The sequence below is a fragment of the Rhinopithecus roxellana genome, chromosome 15 (genome assembly GCF_007565055.1).
Source record: "Rhinopithecus roxellana isolate Shanxi Qingling chromosome 15, ASM756505v1, whole genome shotgun sequence".
Lineage (NCBI taxonomy): Eukaryota > Metazoa > Chordata > Mammalia > Primates > Cercopithecidae > Rhinopithecus > Rhinopithecus roxellana.
The window spans coordinates 18,009,870-18,028,745 of record NC_044563.1 but is presented as its reverse complement, the minus strand read 5'-3'; the positions used below and the strand labels follow the sequence as shown (position 1 = coordinate 18,028,745).

The window sequence follows — 18,876 nt, the reverse complement described above, 5'->3', positions numbered from 1 at the left end:
TGCCTCCTCAACTCAATAACACTGCTAAGCTCTTTGACAATCTCTCTCCCTATACTGTTGCTTGGAAACTGCCTCTCAGAATCCACAGTCCCCACCTGCCTATTGCTCAATGTCTGAAAACTGTTGTTTCAGATATTCTGAGTCTTTCACTGTTAGTGGCAAGAGGGCAATTCCCTTAGCAGATACTTCTTCACAGATAGCAGAGGAAGTACCTATCATTATTTTATCAAATGAAATATATATATATATGTATGTATGTGTATGTATGTATATACTCAAAATTAAATTCTAATTGAAAATAAACTTGGAGAAGGCTCTTTTGAGCCGATATCCCTAAATGGAAGTAAAGATTTACATCAAGAGAATATCAATCTTTGCCAGACTTAGAAAATTCAGATTAATATTCCTATACAGAAAAAATTAGTAAAGTGAGAAGTGTAATTTTAAAGGCTTTTAAAATTCTAATAAAACTTTTTGCTTCCAAGAGCCTAAAGTTGCTTAGATACCAAGAGGTTCATTACAGTCTTCATGAGATTATCTAAAATTTGGACAAGATAATTAGCATCAGTGCTCAGTCATGCAGAAATGATATTATACCCCGTACTTGCTAAAAACTGGAATAAAATATTTTTTGTCAAAAGGGACCAGGTCCTTAGATTTCTACAGGCGGCTTCATTTTTAGATACGTATGCTCGTCTTTTGCTACCTCCCAGAAGAGTTAGTTTCCACTTGATCATGCTGAAGTATGCACATGACATTCTAAGGAAGTTATCTGCAGAAGAACAATGCAGTAGGAGTTCCACTCAGTAGGTAGGTACCTGGCATTATAATTGATAAAATGGGGCTTAATAAATCCTTTCCTTTAGAATCTTGCCTCCAAGAGCTTTCACTCATTCTGGATTAAAATTGGAGATGGACACATTCCGGTTTAGAAAGATGTTCTGAAGTTTCCTAGAAAAAGCTGAGAATATATTAAAGCTACTTAACCAATTATTTTAGGATCACCTAGACACCGATGTTGCGTTTAGTCTAAGAAGTCTGAGGCTGTCTGACTAAGAAGCATAACAATAGGCTGGGCACGGTGGCTCATGCCTGTAATCTCAGCACTTTGGGAGGCCCAGGCGGGTGGATCACGAAGTCAGGAGATCCAGACCATCCTGGGTAACAAGGTGAAACCCTGTCTCTACTAAAAATACAAAAATTAGCTGGGCATGGTGGTGGGCACCTGTAGTCCCAGCTACTCGGGAGGTTGAGGCAGGAGAATGGCGTGAACCCGGGAGGTGGAACTTGCAGTGAGCCGAGATTGGGCCACTGCACTCCAGCCTGGGCAACAGAGCGAGACTCTGTCTCAAAAAAAAAAAAAAAAAAAAAAAAAAAAAAAAAAAAAAAGAAAAAGAAGAAGCATAACAATAAACAGCCAGCATAAAATCTATGTTTTGTGTTTGTTTATGGCACAAGGAGAAACAGGGAATTTGGAGCTGCTTATTCTTAGCAGCTGGATGAGTCACTGGCAGCTGCTATTAGAAAGATAAAGAAACCCACATCCGCTAAGAGTCCAAATGCTACATGAATCCCTTGTGATAGTAAATACATTCTTGAAGAGGCCCCACTTCTGTATCAGGAAAAAAGTTAAGGCTATCTGAAGACCATTTTCCATAGTTATCTTCATATGTTGTATCACAGAAACTAGCTCTAGCCATATTCTTCAGTATACAGCTGACCCTTGAACAACACAGGTTTCAGCTGTGCAGATCTACACTTTTAGGGGGATTTTTTTCAACCAAATATGGATCAAAAATACACTATTCTAGGCTATGAAGCCCTGTATACGGAAGACTGACTTTCCACATATGAGAGTTCCACAGGACTAATGTAGGCGTTGATTATGCATGGATTTTGGTATAAACGGGGGTTCTGGAACCAATCCCTGCATATACTGAGAGACGACTGTACTAGGTGGTCTACAACAAATATTTGCTGACTGAGTAAGGGACTGGGAAAGACAACCTCTGTTAATATAGCACAAGCTTTACCTATACACTCACAGTTCCCAGTTTTGTTTATATAGAGACCAATGGAAGAGTGTTTCTGAGTTGCTTCACTTAAAATTGAGTCCACATTGGTTTTTGCCTATTAGTGCATTTATTCTGTAAAGGAAATGATACGATCCTCAGTACACTAAGTACTTCTTTAATAATACTATAATGGAGATGCATGATCTCCAGAGTTACATGTCAAAGAGGCAATGATTGAAGTAAAAATAGTAGAAATAGCACATCAGCATATTAGTAAATCTGGGTTCTATTTCTAGCTTTGATACTAATCCACCATGAAATCTTTCTGCAAGTTACACAATTTCATTATTTATAAAATGGGCACAATAATACCCACTTTACCTATTTCTTAGGACAGTGGAACTAATAAGATATTGGGTGGAAAAGTTTTAGAAAAGATTTAGTAACTATATATAAAAGTTTAATAGCTATATATTTAATAGCTATTTAGAAAAGTTATAGTTTTGTAGCAGTAGCATTGATTAGAGCATAGTGGGGAATCTCATAAATTCAAAATCAGGGAGTCTACCTACTCACTTACTATAACCTCAGTGGGGAGGGGAGGGGAAGGGAAGAGAAGGGAGAAGAGAAGAGGGAGGGAGGGAGGGAGGGAGGGAGGGAGGAAGGAAGGAAGGAAGGAAGGAAGGAAGGAAGGAAGGAAGGAAGGAAGGAAGGAAGGAAGGAAGGGGGAAGGGAGGGAGGGAGGGAGGGAAAGAAAGAAAAGTAAAGAAAAGCAAGCAAGCAGGAAACTGTCTTAAAGGTATTTATAAAAACACATAATATGAAAGTAGGAGACCAGGCATGGTAGCGCACGCCTATAACCCCAGCACTTTGGGAGGCTGAGGTGGACAAGTGGCTTGAGCCCAGGAGTTCGAGACCAGACTGGGTAACATGGTAAAACCCTAACTCTATAAAAAACACAAAAATTAGCCACACATGGTAGTGCACAAATACATTCCCAGCTACTTGAGGTAGGAGGATCACCTGAGCTTGGAAGGTTGAGGCTGCAATGAGCTGAGACCGTGCCATTGTATTCCAGCCTGGGTGACAGAGTAAGACCCTGTCAAAAAAAAAAAAAAAAAGTTGAAATTTATTCTGTGGCTATTACTTTAAGGCTTTAAAAAAATATTCTAATATTCTTAGGCATTGGCCCAAGCCAAAAACTTGGAAATTACCACTGGTCTTCTCTCTCATCTTAATGCCAAATCCAATCACCAAATCCTATGGATTCTATCTCTAAAAGTGCCCCTTCCGTCTCCATACTGCCTTAGTGTTGGCTCTAATCTCTCACTCAACTACTACCAGACTTCTATGTTCCTTGCCTCCAGTCTAGACCATCTTCTACACTGCCTTTTGAATGATCTTTCTAGAGCTCAGATATTACCACATCACTCTCTTATTTAAAAGCCTTCAAATAAGATGGGGCATGGTGGCTCACGTCTGTAAACCCAGTGCTTTGGGAGGCTGAGGCCTTGAGTTCAGGAGTTTGAGACCAGCCTGGGCAACACAGCAAAACCCCGTCTCTACAAAAACATTTAAAATTAGCTAGGTACGGTGGGCATGGACCTGCAGTCCTCGCTAGCTGGGAGGCTGAGTTAGGAAGATCACCTGAGCACGGAAGCTCAAGGTTATAGTGAACTATGATCAAGCCACTGCACTCCAGCCTGGGCAACGGGGTCTTTTTTTTTTTTGAGACAGAGTCTTGCTCTGTCGCCCAGGCTGGAGTGCAGTAGCGCGATCTTGGCTCAGTTCAAGCTCCACCTCCCGGGTTCACGCCATTCTGCTGCCTCAGCCTCCCGGGTAGCTGGGACTACAGGCACCTGCCACCACACCCGGCTATTTTTTTTTGTATTTTTTAGTAGAGACGGGGTTTCACCGTGTTAGCCAGGATGGTCTCGATCTCCTGACCTTGGGATTCGCCCACCATGGCCTCTCAAAGAGATGGGATTATAGGCGTGAGCCACCGCGCCTGGTTGCAACAGGGACTTAAAAAACAAAACAAAACAAAACAAAAGCCTTCAAATAATACCCAGAGAATAAAATTTAACTTTTTTGTTTGTTTGTTTGTTTTGAGGCAGGATCTTGCTTTGTCACCTAGGCTAGAGTCAGTGGCATAATCATGGCTCACTGTAGCCTCAACTTCTCCCGGCTCAAGTGATCCTCCCACCTGAGCCTCCCAAGTAGCTGTGACTACAGGTATGTGCCACCACACCTGGCTAATTTTGTTTATTATTTTGTAGGACAAAGTCTCAGTATGTTGCCCAGGTTGGTCTCAAACTTCTGGGCTTAAGTGATCCTCCTACCTTGGTCTCCCAAAATGCTGGGATTAAAGGTGTGAGCCACCACATCCAGCCCCAATTTCTCTTCTTTTCTTTTTTTTTGTTTTCCTGAGGCAGAGTCTTGCTCTGTCACCCAGGCTGGATTGCAGTGGCACAATCTCAGCTCACAGCAACCTCTGTCTCCCAGGGTTCAAATGATTTTTGTTTCTCAGCCTTCTGAATAGCTGAGATTATAGGAGTGCGCCACCACACCTGGCTAATTTTTGTATTTTTAATAGAGACGGGGTTTCACCATGTTGGTTTCAAACTCCTGACCTCAAGTGATCCACCTGCCTTGGCATCCAAAAGTGCTGGGATTATAGGCTGAGCCACTGTGCCTGGCCCAATTTCTTTCATATGGCTAAAAAATGATCTTTCAGCGGCTCCGTTATTCCTTCACAGTCTCATCTCCCCTAACCTCCTTCACAAACTCCACACAAACCCTAGACATTCTGATCTGTTATGTAAGTATTCCAGGTTCTTTTGTGCTTCAGCATATGTTCTACCTAGGATGCCCTTCTCTCCTTTATCCATGTGAATGATTCCTACTCTTCCTTCCCAGCTTAGATCAAACAGCCAGTTCTAAGGAGGACCTTCTCTGCTCCACTTTTCTCTCCCTCCTCTAACAACAGTAACCCCATCCTACCCCCATTCAGGAGTTTCTTTCTTTGTATTCACATTGTTCCTTGTATTTACTGCATGGCATTTTAATATCTGCCAAGAGCAAGGGCTGTGGAGTCAGACTGCCTGGGTATAAATCTGGGCCCAGAATTTACTATGTAACCTTGCCAAGTTACTTAACCTCTCTGATCCTCAGTTTCGTTAGTTACAAAATGGGGATTATAGTATCTACCACAGAGAGGCCTTGTAAAGATAAACGAGTTACTACATGTAAAGAGCTACACTTGGCTCTTAATAGGTATAATTAGTGATGGTAGTGGTAATAGTAATATCTTTGACATAAACCAGACAATTCCTCAAAAGTGAGGTATTCTAAATACCTTGAATAGCATGCATTCAAACAATATTTATAGGAACAAAAGAAAAAGTGTGGGCCGGGCGCGGTGGCTCAAGCCTGTTATCTCAGCACTTTGGGAGGCCGAGGCGGGCAGATCACGAGGTCAGGAGATCGAGACTATCCTGGCTAACACGGTGAAACCCCGTCTCTACTAAAAATACAAGAAAATTAGCCGGGCGTGGTGGCGGGCGCCTGTAATCCCAGCTACTCGGGGAGGCTGAGGCAGGAGAATGGCATGAACCCGGGGGGGCGGAGCTTGCAGTGAGCCGAGATCGCGCCACTGCACTCCAGCCCGGGGCACAGAGCAAGACTCCGTCTCAAAAAAAAAAAAAAAGAAAAAGTTTGAAAGAGAGAGAGACAGAGAGAGAAAGAGACGGAGAAAGAAAGAAAGAAGGAAGGAAAGGAAAGGAAAGGGAAGGAAAGGGAAGGAAAGGGAAGGAAAGAAAGAAAAAGAGAGAGAGGGAAGGAAGGAGGGAAGGAGGGAAGGGAGGAAGCAAGGAAGGAAGGAAGGAAGGAAGGAAGGAAGGAAGGAAGGAAGGAAGGAAGGAAGGAAGGATGGATGGATGGATTCGGGAAGACTTACCTCCATTTTTGCCCACAGTTCGGAAGCATCTCCAGAAGGCTCGTAAAAATGATACCCTATTGTGGGGGGTGGCTTGGACGAAGCTGAATTCTCGAAAGAGAATGTGTGTTCCCTGGCATACACTGTTAAAACTGCAAAGAGAAAAATCAAGAAATCATTGTTAGATGGAATCCAGAAGGCTGGAATCAGAATGAAAAATTGAGACCAGAGAGAACCACTGCCAAAAAGAGGGAATTTTTCTCCCCAACAAAATTCTGAACTCTAGATTAGACCTAGTCCTTCCATGGGGAAGTCTCTTCATATAACCATATCTCTCCGAAAACTCTTGGAGGCCAGTTCCTCTGAGCACTTCCCACCTTCCACAGGTATACACAGAGGACATCTAAATCAGTCATTAGAGCATCGCATATGGAGGAAAGCCTTTTAGTCTCTAACTGGATGACACTGGCACTCATATTTTCCTTTTTGGAGAACACTTTTCCCTCTACTCCATTTGGAATTAGGTTTCCTTAAAGATATTATTTCTGGGCTGGGCGCAGTGCCTCACGCCTGTAATCCCAGCACTTTGGGAGGCCAAGGCGGGTGGATCACTTGAGGTCAGGAGTTGGAGACCAGCCTGGCCAACATGGTGAAACCCTGTCTCTACTAAAAATACAAAAATTAGCTGGGTGTGGTGGCGTGCGCCTGTCATTCCAGCTACTCGGGAGGCTGAGGCAGGAGAATCACTTGAACCTGGGAGGTGGAGGTTGCAGTGAGCCGAGATCATGCTACTGCACTCCAGCCTGGTCAATAGAGTGAGACTCATTCTCAAAAAAAAAAAAAAAAAAAAAAAAAAAGACATTCTTTCTGTACTCTCCCTGGCCTATACCAGCTGCCATAAGGATAACATGGCTTATGGGGACATAACTGGAGTGTCTGTTCCAGTTTGGGGTGGTTTTATATATCTCTCTGACAATAACCCCAGAGACAAATCCCATGTGCCAAAGGATATAAAGGGTCCAAACAGAACAAGAAAGGAAAATAGAAACAAGGGTATAAAGTGGCCCCTAAATGAGAGTATGAAGCAAAGCCCCAGGGCCCAAGTGAGTCATTGTTTAAGCTGGGCCAGGCAAGGGAAAAAAACATACTCCATTGACTTTGGGTTTTCCTGCCAAAGAAATAAAGGCTGTAGAGCCTGGTGTAATCTAAAAATGGAAATTCCACCGAAGAATAGGCAATAATCCAGTAATCATCCCTACCAGAGCAAACTTTAGGTTCCAGAAAACTTCTAAATTCTCTGACAAGTAAATCATGAACAGAAAACATGTTAATCTTTGTGGAGAAGCAGACATTAAATTTGAAGATGGCAAGCAATGGGGGGAACGGTGGTAATTCCAAATGCCAGTTTTCATTTGCTGACCATATAAAGCGGGGGAAAAATCTGACTCTGAATGGAACAAGAAAAAATTTCAGGAGCCATCTATTCCGTTTCCCTTCTCTTAGACCAATTTCATGGGAAAGAGTCTAACTTGTCTTTAATATAGAATATGTTTTCATTTAGGATGAAGTCAGTTCCTTCCTGTTAATAGTAACAGCACTGTATGAAAAAACAAACTATATACTCTTCTTCTTTCATGGAGAGCTAGCATAGAAATCTACTTCTAAGACACCCTGAGGAAGTATGAGGACATCATCTGGCAAAAGATTAGGTTAGTAGAGGGGCTTTCAAAAGCAACGAAAGTGTTAACCTAACCATGCAGTGCTATTATCTTAAGCAAAGGAAAATAAAAAATACAGGAAATGAGCTGTTATAGGTAAATGCAGTAGGCTACATTTCCAGCAAATGAAGTCTGAAATGATAATACTGTAGCCTAAATTCATGAAGCTATCCAGCAAAGTAGTCCCAAAGCATGCTTCATATTCTAAGAGAGAAAAAGTTGATGTCTAGGTCACGGTCTAATGAAATTATAGCTTTGTTATAGCTTTTAAAGACTATCTCAAATGCCAAATTTTGTGTAAAGTCTTTTCCTGATTTTATCTCCCATGCCCAATTTCCACCGTATCTCGCTTAAAATTCTCTAACAGTGCTCACAATTTGCTACTTCGTTTTAAAGTTACTGGACTTTCCCCTATTAGACTGTCAGTTCTATGGAGTAAGCACAGGTTGTACTCATCTTTGTCTCTACTATATTACCTAACTCATAATTATTCATAAATATTTGTGGAAATTGATTTAAAAAGATAAGAAAGATAGGTAAGTGATGCCAGGTAGAATGTATCTTTGAAGCTAGCCACACAGGAAATATTGAAAGTCTATATCTTTTTAATTTTTCTAAATTCCAGGCTTTGGGTCTGATACTTTTGTTATAATATTGCAACACCAGCTTTATTTTGATCGGTATTTTCCTGGTATATCGGTTTCTGTGCCTTTAATAACCCTTCTAGGTCATTTTGTTTAGGTATATCTCTTGTAAATAGCATATGGCTAGATTTTGCTTCTCTACCCAACCTTACAGTCACTATATGTTAATGAGTAGCTTTTTAGTGTATCTGATTAATTTCTGACCCGATATCTTATTTTGTCTTTCCCATTATCCATTCTTCTTTGCCTTTCCCCACCTTCTTTTCCCACCTTCTATTGTGTTAGTAAAGTTTTGTTTTGTTTTGTTTTCATTCTTTTCTACCCTCCCTATTAGTTTGGAAGCTATAGACAAAATCTATAACCTTTCAGTATTAAAATTTAACATAATCAGCCAGGCATGGTGGTACATGCCTGTAGTTCTACTCAGAGGCTGAGGATGGAGGATCACTTTAGCCCAGCAGTTTGAGTTCAGCCTGGGCAATATGGTGAGACCCCCATCTTAAAAAATTAACATAATATTTATCTACATTGTTTTTTCCCCAGACATTGTCTTGCACTGTCACCCAGTCTGGAGTGCAGTGGCCCCATCTTGGCTCACTGCAACCTCTGCCCTCCAGGCTGAAGCACCGATCCTCCCTCAGCCTCAGATTAGCTGGGACCAAAGGCATGCATCATCACGCTCAGATATTTTTTGGGATTTTTAGTAGAGATGGTGTCTCACCATGTTGCCCTGACTGGTCTCAAACTCCTGAGTTCAAGTGATCCATCCATCTCAGCCTCCCAAAGTGTTGGGATTACTGGCATGAGCTACCGCGTCTGGCCTATCTACACATTTTTGAAAATGTCTGAAAATACTCATTATCTTTATAACTCTCCAAAACAAGACAAGGGGCCAGGCATGGTGGCTCATGCCTATAATCCCAGCACTCTGGAAGGCTGAGGTGGGTGGACTGCTTGAGCTCAGCAGTTTGAGAACATCCTGGGCAACATAGTGAAACCCTGATTCTACAAAACAATACAAAAATTAGCTGGGCATGGTGGCACATGCCTGTAGTCCCAGCTACCTGGGAGGCTGAGGTGGGAGGACTGCTGGAGCCTAGGAGGTCAAGGCTGCAGTGAGCTATGATCGCACCACCGCACTCCGGCTTGGGTGACAAGAGCAAGACCCTGTCTCAAAATAAATAAACAAAATAAAAATAAAAACAAAACAAGACAAAGCCCAAAGCACACTTTCTATAACTTATGTGCACTCTTCTCATCTTCTGATATTATTTATGTATCTTCTGATTATTAATATCTTCTGATATTATTTTTTAGAATGTGACTAGAATCTATTTTTAAATTGGAAAACTTTTCTAATGTGGTAAACTATACATAATATTTATCATTTAACCATTTGCAAGTGTACAATTCAGCGTCATTAAATATATTCACAATGCTGTGCAACCATGAACAATATCAATACCCAAAACTTTCTCGTCATCCCCAACAAAAACTCTATATCAGTTAAACAGCACCACCCCCTTCTGCCCACCTCCCAGACCCTGATAACCTCTATTCTACTTTCTATCTCTATATATTTGTCTATTCTAGGTACCTCATACCTCATATAAGTGGAATCATATAATACCTGTCGTTCTGGCCTATTTCACTAAGAATAATGTTTTCAAGGGCTGTAGATGAAGCATGTATCAAAATTTCTTTCTTTCTTTCCTTCATATTTTTAAAATAAGAGAGACGGGGTCTCCCTATGTTGCCCAGGCTGGTCACAAGCCTTGAACTCCTGGCCTCAAATGATCCTTCCACCATAGCTTCCCGAAGTGTTGGGATTACAGGTGTGAGCCACTGCAGGGCCATAAATTTATCTTTTTTTTTTAAAGCAAAATAATATTCCATTGTATGTATATACCATATATTGTTTATCCATTCATCTGTTGATAGACCCTTGCGTTACTTCCACCTTTTGGCCATTGTAAATAATGCTGCTATGATTTGTATACAAGTATCTGTTTCAGTCCCTTCTTTAATTCTTTTAGATCTATACCTACAAATGCAGGTAGGTATTGCTGGGTCATATGGTAGTTACAGGTTTAACCTTTTGAGAAACAACCGAACCGTTTTCCAGAGCAGCTGAACTATTTTACATTCTCACTAGCAATGCACAAGGGTTCCAATTTGTCTACATCCTCACCAACACATGCTATTTTCCTTTTTAAAGAATAGCCAACCTAGAGGGTGTGAAGTGGCATCTTATTGTTGTTTTGATTTGCATTTCACCATTGACTAAAGATGTTGAGCATCTTTTCACGTGTTGGCCATTTGGGTATCTTCTTTGGAGAAATGTCTATTCAAGTCCTTTGCCCATTTTTAAATTGGGTTGTTTGTTTTGTTGTTGTTGAGTTGCAGGAGTTCTTTACATATTCTGGATATTAATTCCTTCTTGGAGATATGATGTGCAAATATTCTCTTCTATTGTGTAGGTTGTCCTTTCACTTTCATGATAGTATCCTTTGATGCACAAAAGTTCTTAATTTTGATGAAGTCCAATTTATTTATATTTTTTGTTCCTTATGTTTTTGGTGTTATATCCGTGAAATAATTGCTAAATTTAATGTCATGAAAAGTTTCCCCTGTTTTCTTCTAAGAGTTTTATAGTCCAATTTCATTCTTTCACATGTGGATATCCAGTTTTCCTAGCACCATTTGTTGAAAAGACTGTCCTTTCCCTATTGAATTGCACCTTTGCAGGAAATCAAATGACCATATATGTAAAGAGTTACTTCTGGGCTCCCTAATCTATCACAGTGGTCTATATGTTTGTCTTTATACCAGTGCCATAATACTTGAATTACTGTGGCTTCACAGCTAGTTTTATAGTTGGGAAGTTTGATTTTTCCAATTTTATATTCTTTTTTCAAGATTGTCCTGGCGATTCCATATGATTTTGAGGATTAGCTTTTTCTCTCAGTGAAAAAGCCTATTTGGAAATTTGATAGAAATTGTGTTGAATTGCCAGGCACAGTGGCTCACGTCTGTAATCCTAGTACTTTGGGAGGTCAAGGAGGGCGAATCACCTGAGGTCAGGAGTTTAAGACCAGCCTGGCCAACATAGTGAAACTCTGTCTCTACTAAAAATACAAAAAATTAGCCAGGTGTGGTGGCAGGCACCTGTAATCCCAGCTACTCTGGAGGCTGAGGCAGGAGAACTGCTTGAACCTGGGAGGTGGAGGTTGTAGTGAACTGAGATTGCGCCACTGCACTCCAGCCTGGTAGACAGAGTAAGACTCCATCAGAAAAGAAAGGAAGGAAAGAAGGAAGGAAGGAAGGAAGGAAGGAAGGAAGGAAGGAAGGAAGGAAGGAAGGAAGGAAGGAAGGAAGGAAGGAAGGAAGGAAGGAAGGAAGGAAGGAAGGAAGGAAAGGAGGGAGGAAGGAAAGAAGGGAGGGAGGGAGGGAGGAAGGAAGGAAGGAAGGAAGGAAAGAAAGAAAAGGAAAGGAAAGGAGGAAGGAAGGAAGGAAGGAAGGAAGGAAGGAAGGAAGGAAGGAAGGAAGGAAGGAAGGAAGGAAGGAAGGAAGGAAGGAAGTTCAATCAACCAGCCTGACCAACATGACGAAACCCCATCTCTACTAAAAATACAAAACTTAGCTGCGTGTGGTAGTGGATGCCTGTAATTCCAGCTACTCAGGATTCTGAGCAGGAGAATCATTTGAACCTGGGAGGTGGAGGTTGCAGTAACCTGAGATCACACCACTGCACTCCAGCCTGGGTGACAGACTCTGTCTCAAAAAATAAATAAATAAAATAAAAAAGAAAAGAAATTGTGTTGAATCAGCAGATTGCTTTGGGTAGTAATGACATGTTAACAGTGTTACATCATCCTGTCCATGCACTCAGGGTGTGTTTCCATTTATTTAGCTCTTCTTTAATTTCATTCAGCAATGTTTTATAGTTTTCAGTGTACAAGTCTTTCACCTCCTCTGTTAGACTTATTCCTAATAGACTAAACCTTTTGGATGCTCTTTTAAACACAATTGCTTTTCTTAATTTCCTTTTTAGATTGTTCATCGACGATATACAGAAACAACTGGTTTTTATGTGTTGCTCTTGTCCCCTGAAACTTTGCTGAATTCATTTATAAGCTCTAGAAGCTTCTTTTTTCTTTTTTCTTTTTTTCTGGTGGATTCTTTGGGATGCTTTTTATGCATAGGATCATGTAACCTGTGAATATATTTTAGCTTGTACTTTCCAATTTGGATGTCTTTTATTTCTTTTGATATCTACCTTTTCCTTTTTTTTCCTTTTTTAAAAAAATTCACTTCCATACCTAGAGGACAATATACTTCTTTAAATGTAAAAATTACTACTTTAGGCCGGGAGCGGTGGCTCATGCCTGTAATCCCAGCACTTTGGGAGGCCGAGGTGGGTGGATCACAAAGTCAGGAGTTCAAGACCAGCCCGGCCAACACGGTAAAACCCTGTCTCTACTAAAAATACAAAAATTACCCGGGTGCGGTGGCAGATGCCTGTAATCCCAGCTACTCGGGAAGGCTGAGGCAGGAGAATCGCTTGAACCCGGGGGGGCAGAGGTTGCAGTGAGCTGAGATTGCACCACTGCACTCTAGCCTGGGCGTTAGTGAGCCTCCATCTCAAAAAGAAAAAGAAAAAAGAAAAAAAAAAGAAAAAAATTACTACTTAAAAAAGTCAATAATGAATTAAGTCTACCTATATTTATGAAATCAATTTTCATGCTCACTACTGTTTCCCACATTCTGCTCCTTCACTCTTGGTTCAATCATTTTCTTGCTGAAGTACATCCTTTAATAAGATCCATAATCACTTACTGAAATCCTGGCACCTTTCTGGTTTGGAATTGACAAACTTTGAGATTTTATAAAGGTAACACATTGCACAAACCAGATGTGATATGACACCTCCAGCAGGGTTGGGATAGCACCCCATGGATTCAAACATATTAAAGTCTCCACAGTGAAACATATAAGTATTCACACTAAGTGAGATAAACAAAGACCAAACTTAGCCCGTGAACTAGTTCAGGTCAAGTTTACCCCCCAAATGAGTTTGCTGAAAACTTACCAAAGGACAACTTCAGGTTTTCAAAGCTTTTTTTGAATTGTGAATTTATTAATAGACATAAACATGTAGTTCTTTCAGCAAAAGCCTGTGAGTGAAAATATCTTTATTTTACCTATTGGAATGAAATTTAATTCGATGGAGAATTCTGGTTATTACCTATCTTCTCTCAGCCCTTTAAAGATACCACCCCGTTGTCACCTCTTACCTATCACTGATATCAAGCAGACTGCTGTCAAACTCCTGCCATTCCTTTGGAGTTAATCATTCTTATCATTCATATAAACAATTTTCTTTATCATTAATGCAGATTCTACAACGTATCTACCATGTAGGTTTATTTTTATTTATCTTGCTCAGTACTTTAAACTGACTTCTGTTTTTTGTCAGTTTGGGAAAATTATCAGCCCACATAAATATTTTTTGAGACAGGATCTCACTTTGTTGCCCAGGCTGGAGTGCCGTGACATGACCATAGCTCACTGGAAGCTTGAACTCCTGGGTTCAAGTGATCCTCTCATCTCAGCTTCCTGAGTAGCTGGGACTACAGGTGCACACAACCATGCCTGGCTAAATTTAACTTTTTTGTAGAGATGGGGGCTCACTATGTTGCTCAGGCTGGTCCTGAACTACTAGCCTCAAGCGATCCTCCTGCCTCAGCTTCCCAAAATGCTAGAATTACAGATGTGAGTCATTGCACTCCCCAATTCTTTTAAAAATATTGCTTCTTTGCCATTCCCTATATCATTTTCTTCTGTCTCCTATTAGATATACATTGTAGCTTTTTAATGTCTCTTACCTGTCTTCATAGTTTTTTAGCTCTTTATGTTACACTTATTATCTTTTAAGTTATTATTCTCTATTCTGTCTGGTCAGCCTAAGTAATGCAGATTCTACAGTTGTACAAGATTCATGCAACTGTGCTCCAGCCTGGGCAATAAAGTGAGATCCTATCTCAAAAAATACATATGTACATATATTGGCTGATAATTTTCCAGAACTAACAACAACAACAAAAAAAAACAAAACAGAAGTCAAAGTGCTGAGCAAAATAAATACAAATAAACTGTCCAGGAGCAGTGGTTCACACCTGCAATCCCAGCACTTTGGGAGGTCGAGGCGGGTGGACAACAAGGTCAGGACTTCAAGACCAGCCTGGCCAATATGGTGAAATCCCGTCTCTACTAAAAATACAAAAAAATTAGCCAGGCATGATGGCGCATGCCTATAATCCCAGCTACTTGGGAGGCTAAGGCAGGAGAATTGCTTGAACCCGGGAGGTGGAGGTTGTAGTGAGCCAAGATCATGCCACCACACTCCAGCCTGGGTGACAGAGCGAGACTCCATCTCAAAATAAATAAATAAATAAAAATAAACCTACATGGTAGATACATTGTAGAATCTGCATTACTCAGGCTGATCAGACAGAATAGAGAATGAATAATTTAAAAGATAGTAAGTACCTCTCAAGTAGCTGAGTCTACAGGCGCATGCCACCATGCCTTTTTATATCTAGAGACAGGGTTGTAGAGACAGGGTTTTGCCAAGTTGCCCAGGTTGGTCTCAAACTCCTGGGCTCAAGTGATCCACCCACCTTGGCCTCTGAAAATGCCAGGATTACAGGCATGAGCCACCTCAACCTGGCCTCCAAGTCAGTTTTAAATGTTCAACTATTTTTATTTTCTCTGGAGTAAATTTATGTTTATTGGGTTTATTGACTGTCTTTCTCAATATTAGTGTTCCTCATGTATTTTAGAATTTCAGCATATAAGTTCATGTGAAGTGGGAGGTTTTAACTGTCTCTGGTGGACAGACCCTAGTCCAGAACCAGGTCTAGTACTGGATGACTTATGGCTCCATTCCTGATATTAAGGACATCATAGAGATTGTCACTGTACCGCTAAGGAGGTTGGACCCACTAAGACCTGGCTGTAAGGCTGTCTGCTTCCTCTCACACCTCAAGGTTTTTGTTTTTTTAATATATGGGGTCTCACTATGTTGCCCAGGCTGGTCTCAAACTCCTGGCTCAAGGGATTCTCTTGCCTCAGCTTTCCAAACAGCTGGGGCTACAGGCGTGCACCACCGCACCTGGCTAAACCTCCAGGTTTTATGTAAGCCATTTCTCAGGTAGCAGTCATAACTTTTTTTGAGTCTCTGTTAAAGTGGTGGAGGCAGAAGGGGCTAGCTTCAGTCTCCTGCACTGTGTGTACAACACTTTGAATCTCCACCATTCAAGAAATGAGCTTTCAGTTACCTACACCTTCTGAATCCAGAGCACAGGAGGCATGTGGTTACAGTCCCACGTACTGCATTGTGGTTTTATTGAGTTTCTAGTAAGATGAATTTATATTAATTTTATGCATGGCTACGTCCTTAAACTTCTCTTCTTAGAAAATTTTACGTATCATTACCATGTGTGTGGAATGAGTAAGAGGCCTAAGTCATGAACACTGCAAGCCATCATGACCAGAAATTCAAAACAAACATTTGACCCACCAAGCTTTAAAATGCATATTTGTACTAATTTTTCATTGTATTTGACTAAACTACAAAGTTCTTTAATAGACATTAATCTTTCCTCTAAAGTAAAACAAAAAAGTTCCTAAAAATATCTTAAAGGCCATACAGAAGTACACCATATGTCTGCCATAAACAGATTTTGCCAAAATGAGTATTCAAATTTCATTGAGCAATTTTTTTTATTCTTAAGTTGTTGGAGTTCTTCCTTGAAGATTTTAATTTTTAAAAATTTTGACGTATTGTAATTTCAAATTTACCAAAAAGCTATAATAGCACAAAGAATTCCTGAATATCCTTTACCTAGATTACTTAAATGTGAATATTTTGCTACATTTACTCTCACTCACTCTCTTTTTTCTCTCTCTCTTGCTCTCTCTCTCTCACATACACACACACAGACATATAAGTACATATGTATATACATATTATCATTTTTTGTAACTATTTATGAGTAAATTATAGACATGACACTCATTTACTCCTACAGTATTTCCTAAAAACAAAAACAAACAAACAAACAAACAAAAAACAGAAGTCAGTTTAAAGTGCTGAGCAAGATAAATAAAAATTAGGAAATAAGGAATTCCTAAAAATATTTCCTAAAACTAAGGAAACCTCAAATCTCCTTCCTTCCTTCCTTCCTTCCTTCCTTCCTTCCTTCCTTCCTTCCTTCCTTCCTTCCTTCCTCCTTCCTTCCTTCCTTCCTTCCTTCCTTCCTTCCTTCCTTCCTTCCTTCTTGCCTCCCTCCCTCCCTCCCTGTCTTTCTCTCTTTCTCTCTCTCTTTCTTTTTTTTTTAGACAGGGACTTGCTCTGTTGCCCAGGCTGGAATGCAATGATACAATCATGGCTCAATGTAGCCTTGAACTCCTGAGCTCAAGCGATCCTCCCACCTCAGCCTCCTGAGTAGCTGGGACTACAGGCGCACACAATCATGCCTGGCTGATTTAAAAAAAAATTTTTTTTTTTTTGTAGAGATGTGGTCTCACTTTGTTGCCCAGGCTGATCTCGAAGTCCTGGCTTCAAGTTATCCTTCCACCTCAGTCTCCCAAAGTCAGCCTCCAAGAGCCACTGGAGCCTAGGTTTAGCAACGTCATCGAGAAGTGCAGCCTTAAGTTAAGTGGATCCTTGCTGGTGCAAAGGTGGCATGGGAAAGCCCACTTGCAGTTGCAGCCTGGCCATCCACCTATTGAAAGGGCATGAGAGTATTCTGATCATCTCCACAGACCTAGCCCACAACATCTCAGATGGTTTTGACCAGAAGTTCTCAACGGCGCCTACCAAGGTCAAAGGCTCTGACAACCTCTTCACTATGGAGATTGACGCCAGCCAGGGTGCAGCATAGCTGCCTAGTGAGTTCTCTGAGGAGGACAACATGCTGAGCATGAGCAAGAAGTTGATGCAGGAAGGCCATCAATGAGGCCATGAGCTATGCTGAGGTCATGAGGCTGGTGAAGAGTATGAACTTCTCAGTGGTGATGGTTGACATGACACTCAGCAGATCAAGAACCAGATCATCCCGTTCATCTTACAAACGTGCAACATGCGAGGTGTGGGGGACATGAACATAGACCTGCTGTCCTCCATGCTGAAGCAGACACTGCTCATCATCTACTTTGTCAGCAAACAGTTCAAGGGCCCTGAGCAGACTACCTGTATCATCTGCAAATGTATCCCTGAGTTCTTCCAGGAGCTGGCCAAGTACAAGACTGACACATACAACATCATCATCACCCAGCTTCTCTTCCCCAACCCTGAAAATCCTGAAAGATAGGTGAGGCCTGACACAAGATTCAGGTCAAGTATCTGAACCAGATGGAGGATGCTTATAAAGACTTTTGCATTGTGAAACTGCCACTGTTTCCCCATGAGGTGCAGGGGGCAGACAAAGTCAACACCTTCTCAGCCCTCTTCATAGAACCCTATAAGCCCTGCAGCACCCAGCAGCACCACTGCCAGCCCCAGCTGCTGCCATTTTACACTCAACCTTTACCTTCCCCACTCTCCAGGGCAGAGGTTACACAAATCCCTCCCCACCACCTCTGCCATAGTACAAGGGGAGCCACTTGGGGAGCAGGTGTATGGTAGATGCACCTGTCAGAAATAATTGAAGCATACCCTGAGAATGACCCTGTGGTCTAAGATGAATGTGTGTTCAGAGTTCTGAGTGAAGGAATTTGGGAATGGCCAACCCAGAGATTCATTATTTATCTACGAGGAACATCTGAACCATCTGATCCATTCCATGGATCACAGGCCATACAGGGGTTCGAGGCCCTTTGTTTTGGGTTGGATGAAGGTTGCTAGGTGGAGATTGCCAGGGTGGGGGGAGCTAAGTGAAAATGCTGTATAAACTGCATGCTTTTTTATAAGTGGTAGCAGTTCTCCTGTTCATCATGCTGCCCTTGGACTGCCCTGTATGTAAATCCCCTCAATAAACCTTATGTTTCATTTGCTGGCTCCATGTCTCTTTTTCAGCCTCGCAAACATGGTGCCATCCCTACGGAAGCCAATAGGGGTCCAGTACAAGAGGAAGCAGGGAGGGAGTCTATTCTCCTGGTGAGGGTAGAAGTGCTCTAGTTGCCCTCCCTGCCATCTCTCCCTGCCTCTTGCTCTTCAATAAAATGATTTTAAACCAGAAAAAACAGTTATAATGAAAATGATGTTAAATGAAACAGTTATTTGAAAACCTGTTATACAGGTTACTTTATAGAATGTACTTCCATTTGGGTTTGTCTGATGCCCCCTCATAATTCAATTCAGGTTATGCCCCTTTGGCAGGATCATCACAAAGGTGACGCTGAGTTCTTCTCAGTGCATCACATCTGGGGGCACTTGCTGATTAGTCTAATTACTGGGGATGTTTGATTCTTTGGTTAGAGCAGCATCTGCCAGGTTTTGCCACTATAAAGTTGGCCTTTATAATGGATAAGTATCCCGTGGGAAGATATTTTGA

At 41.3% G+C, this 18,876-nt stretch overlaps 1 protein-coding gene and 1 pseudogene across 4 annotated transcripts in view; one reads left to right on the top strand and one right to left on the bottom strand.

The window, feature by feature from the left end:
* The window catches only part of C15H11orf49 (chromosome 15 C11orf49 homolog), a 228,049-nt gene that overhangs the window by 116,093 nt on the left and 93,080 nt on the right, over positions 1–18,876 (bottom strand). For all 4 annotated transcript variants that reach the window (XM_010371092.2, XM_030918979.1, XM_010371091.2 and 1 more), the window contains exon 3: positions 5,974–6,104. In XM_010371092.2, the coding sequence (XP_010369394.1) occupies positions 5,974–6,104 (131 nt within the window). The remainder of the gene's footprint in view (positions 1–5,973; positions 6,105–18,876) is intronic.
* LOC104668426 lies at positions 6,257–18,008 on the top strand (annotated as a pseudogene).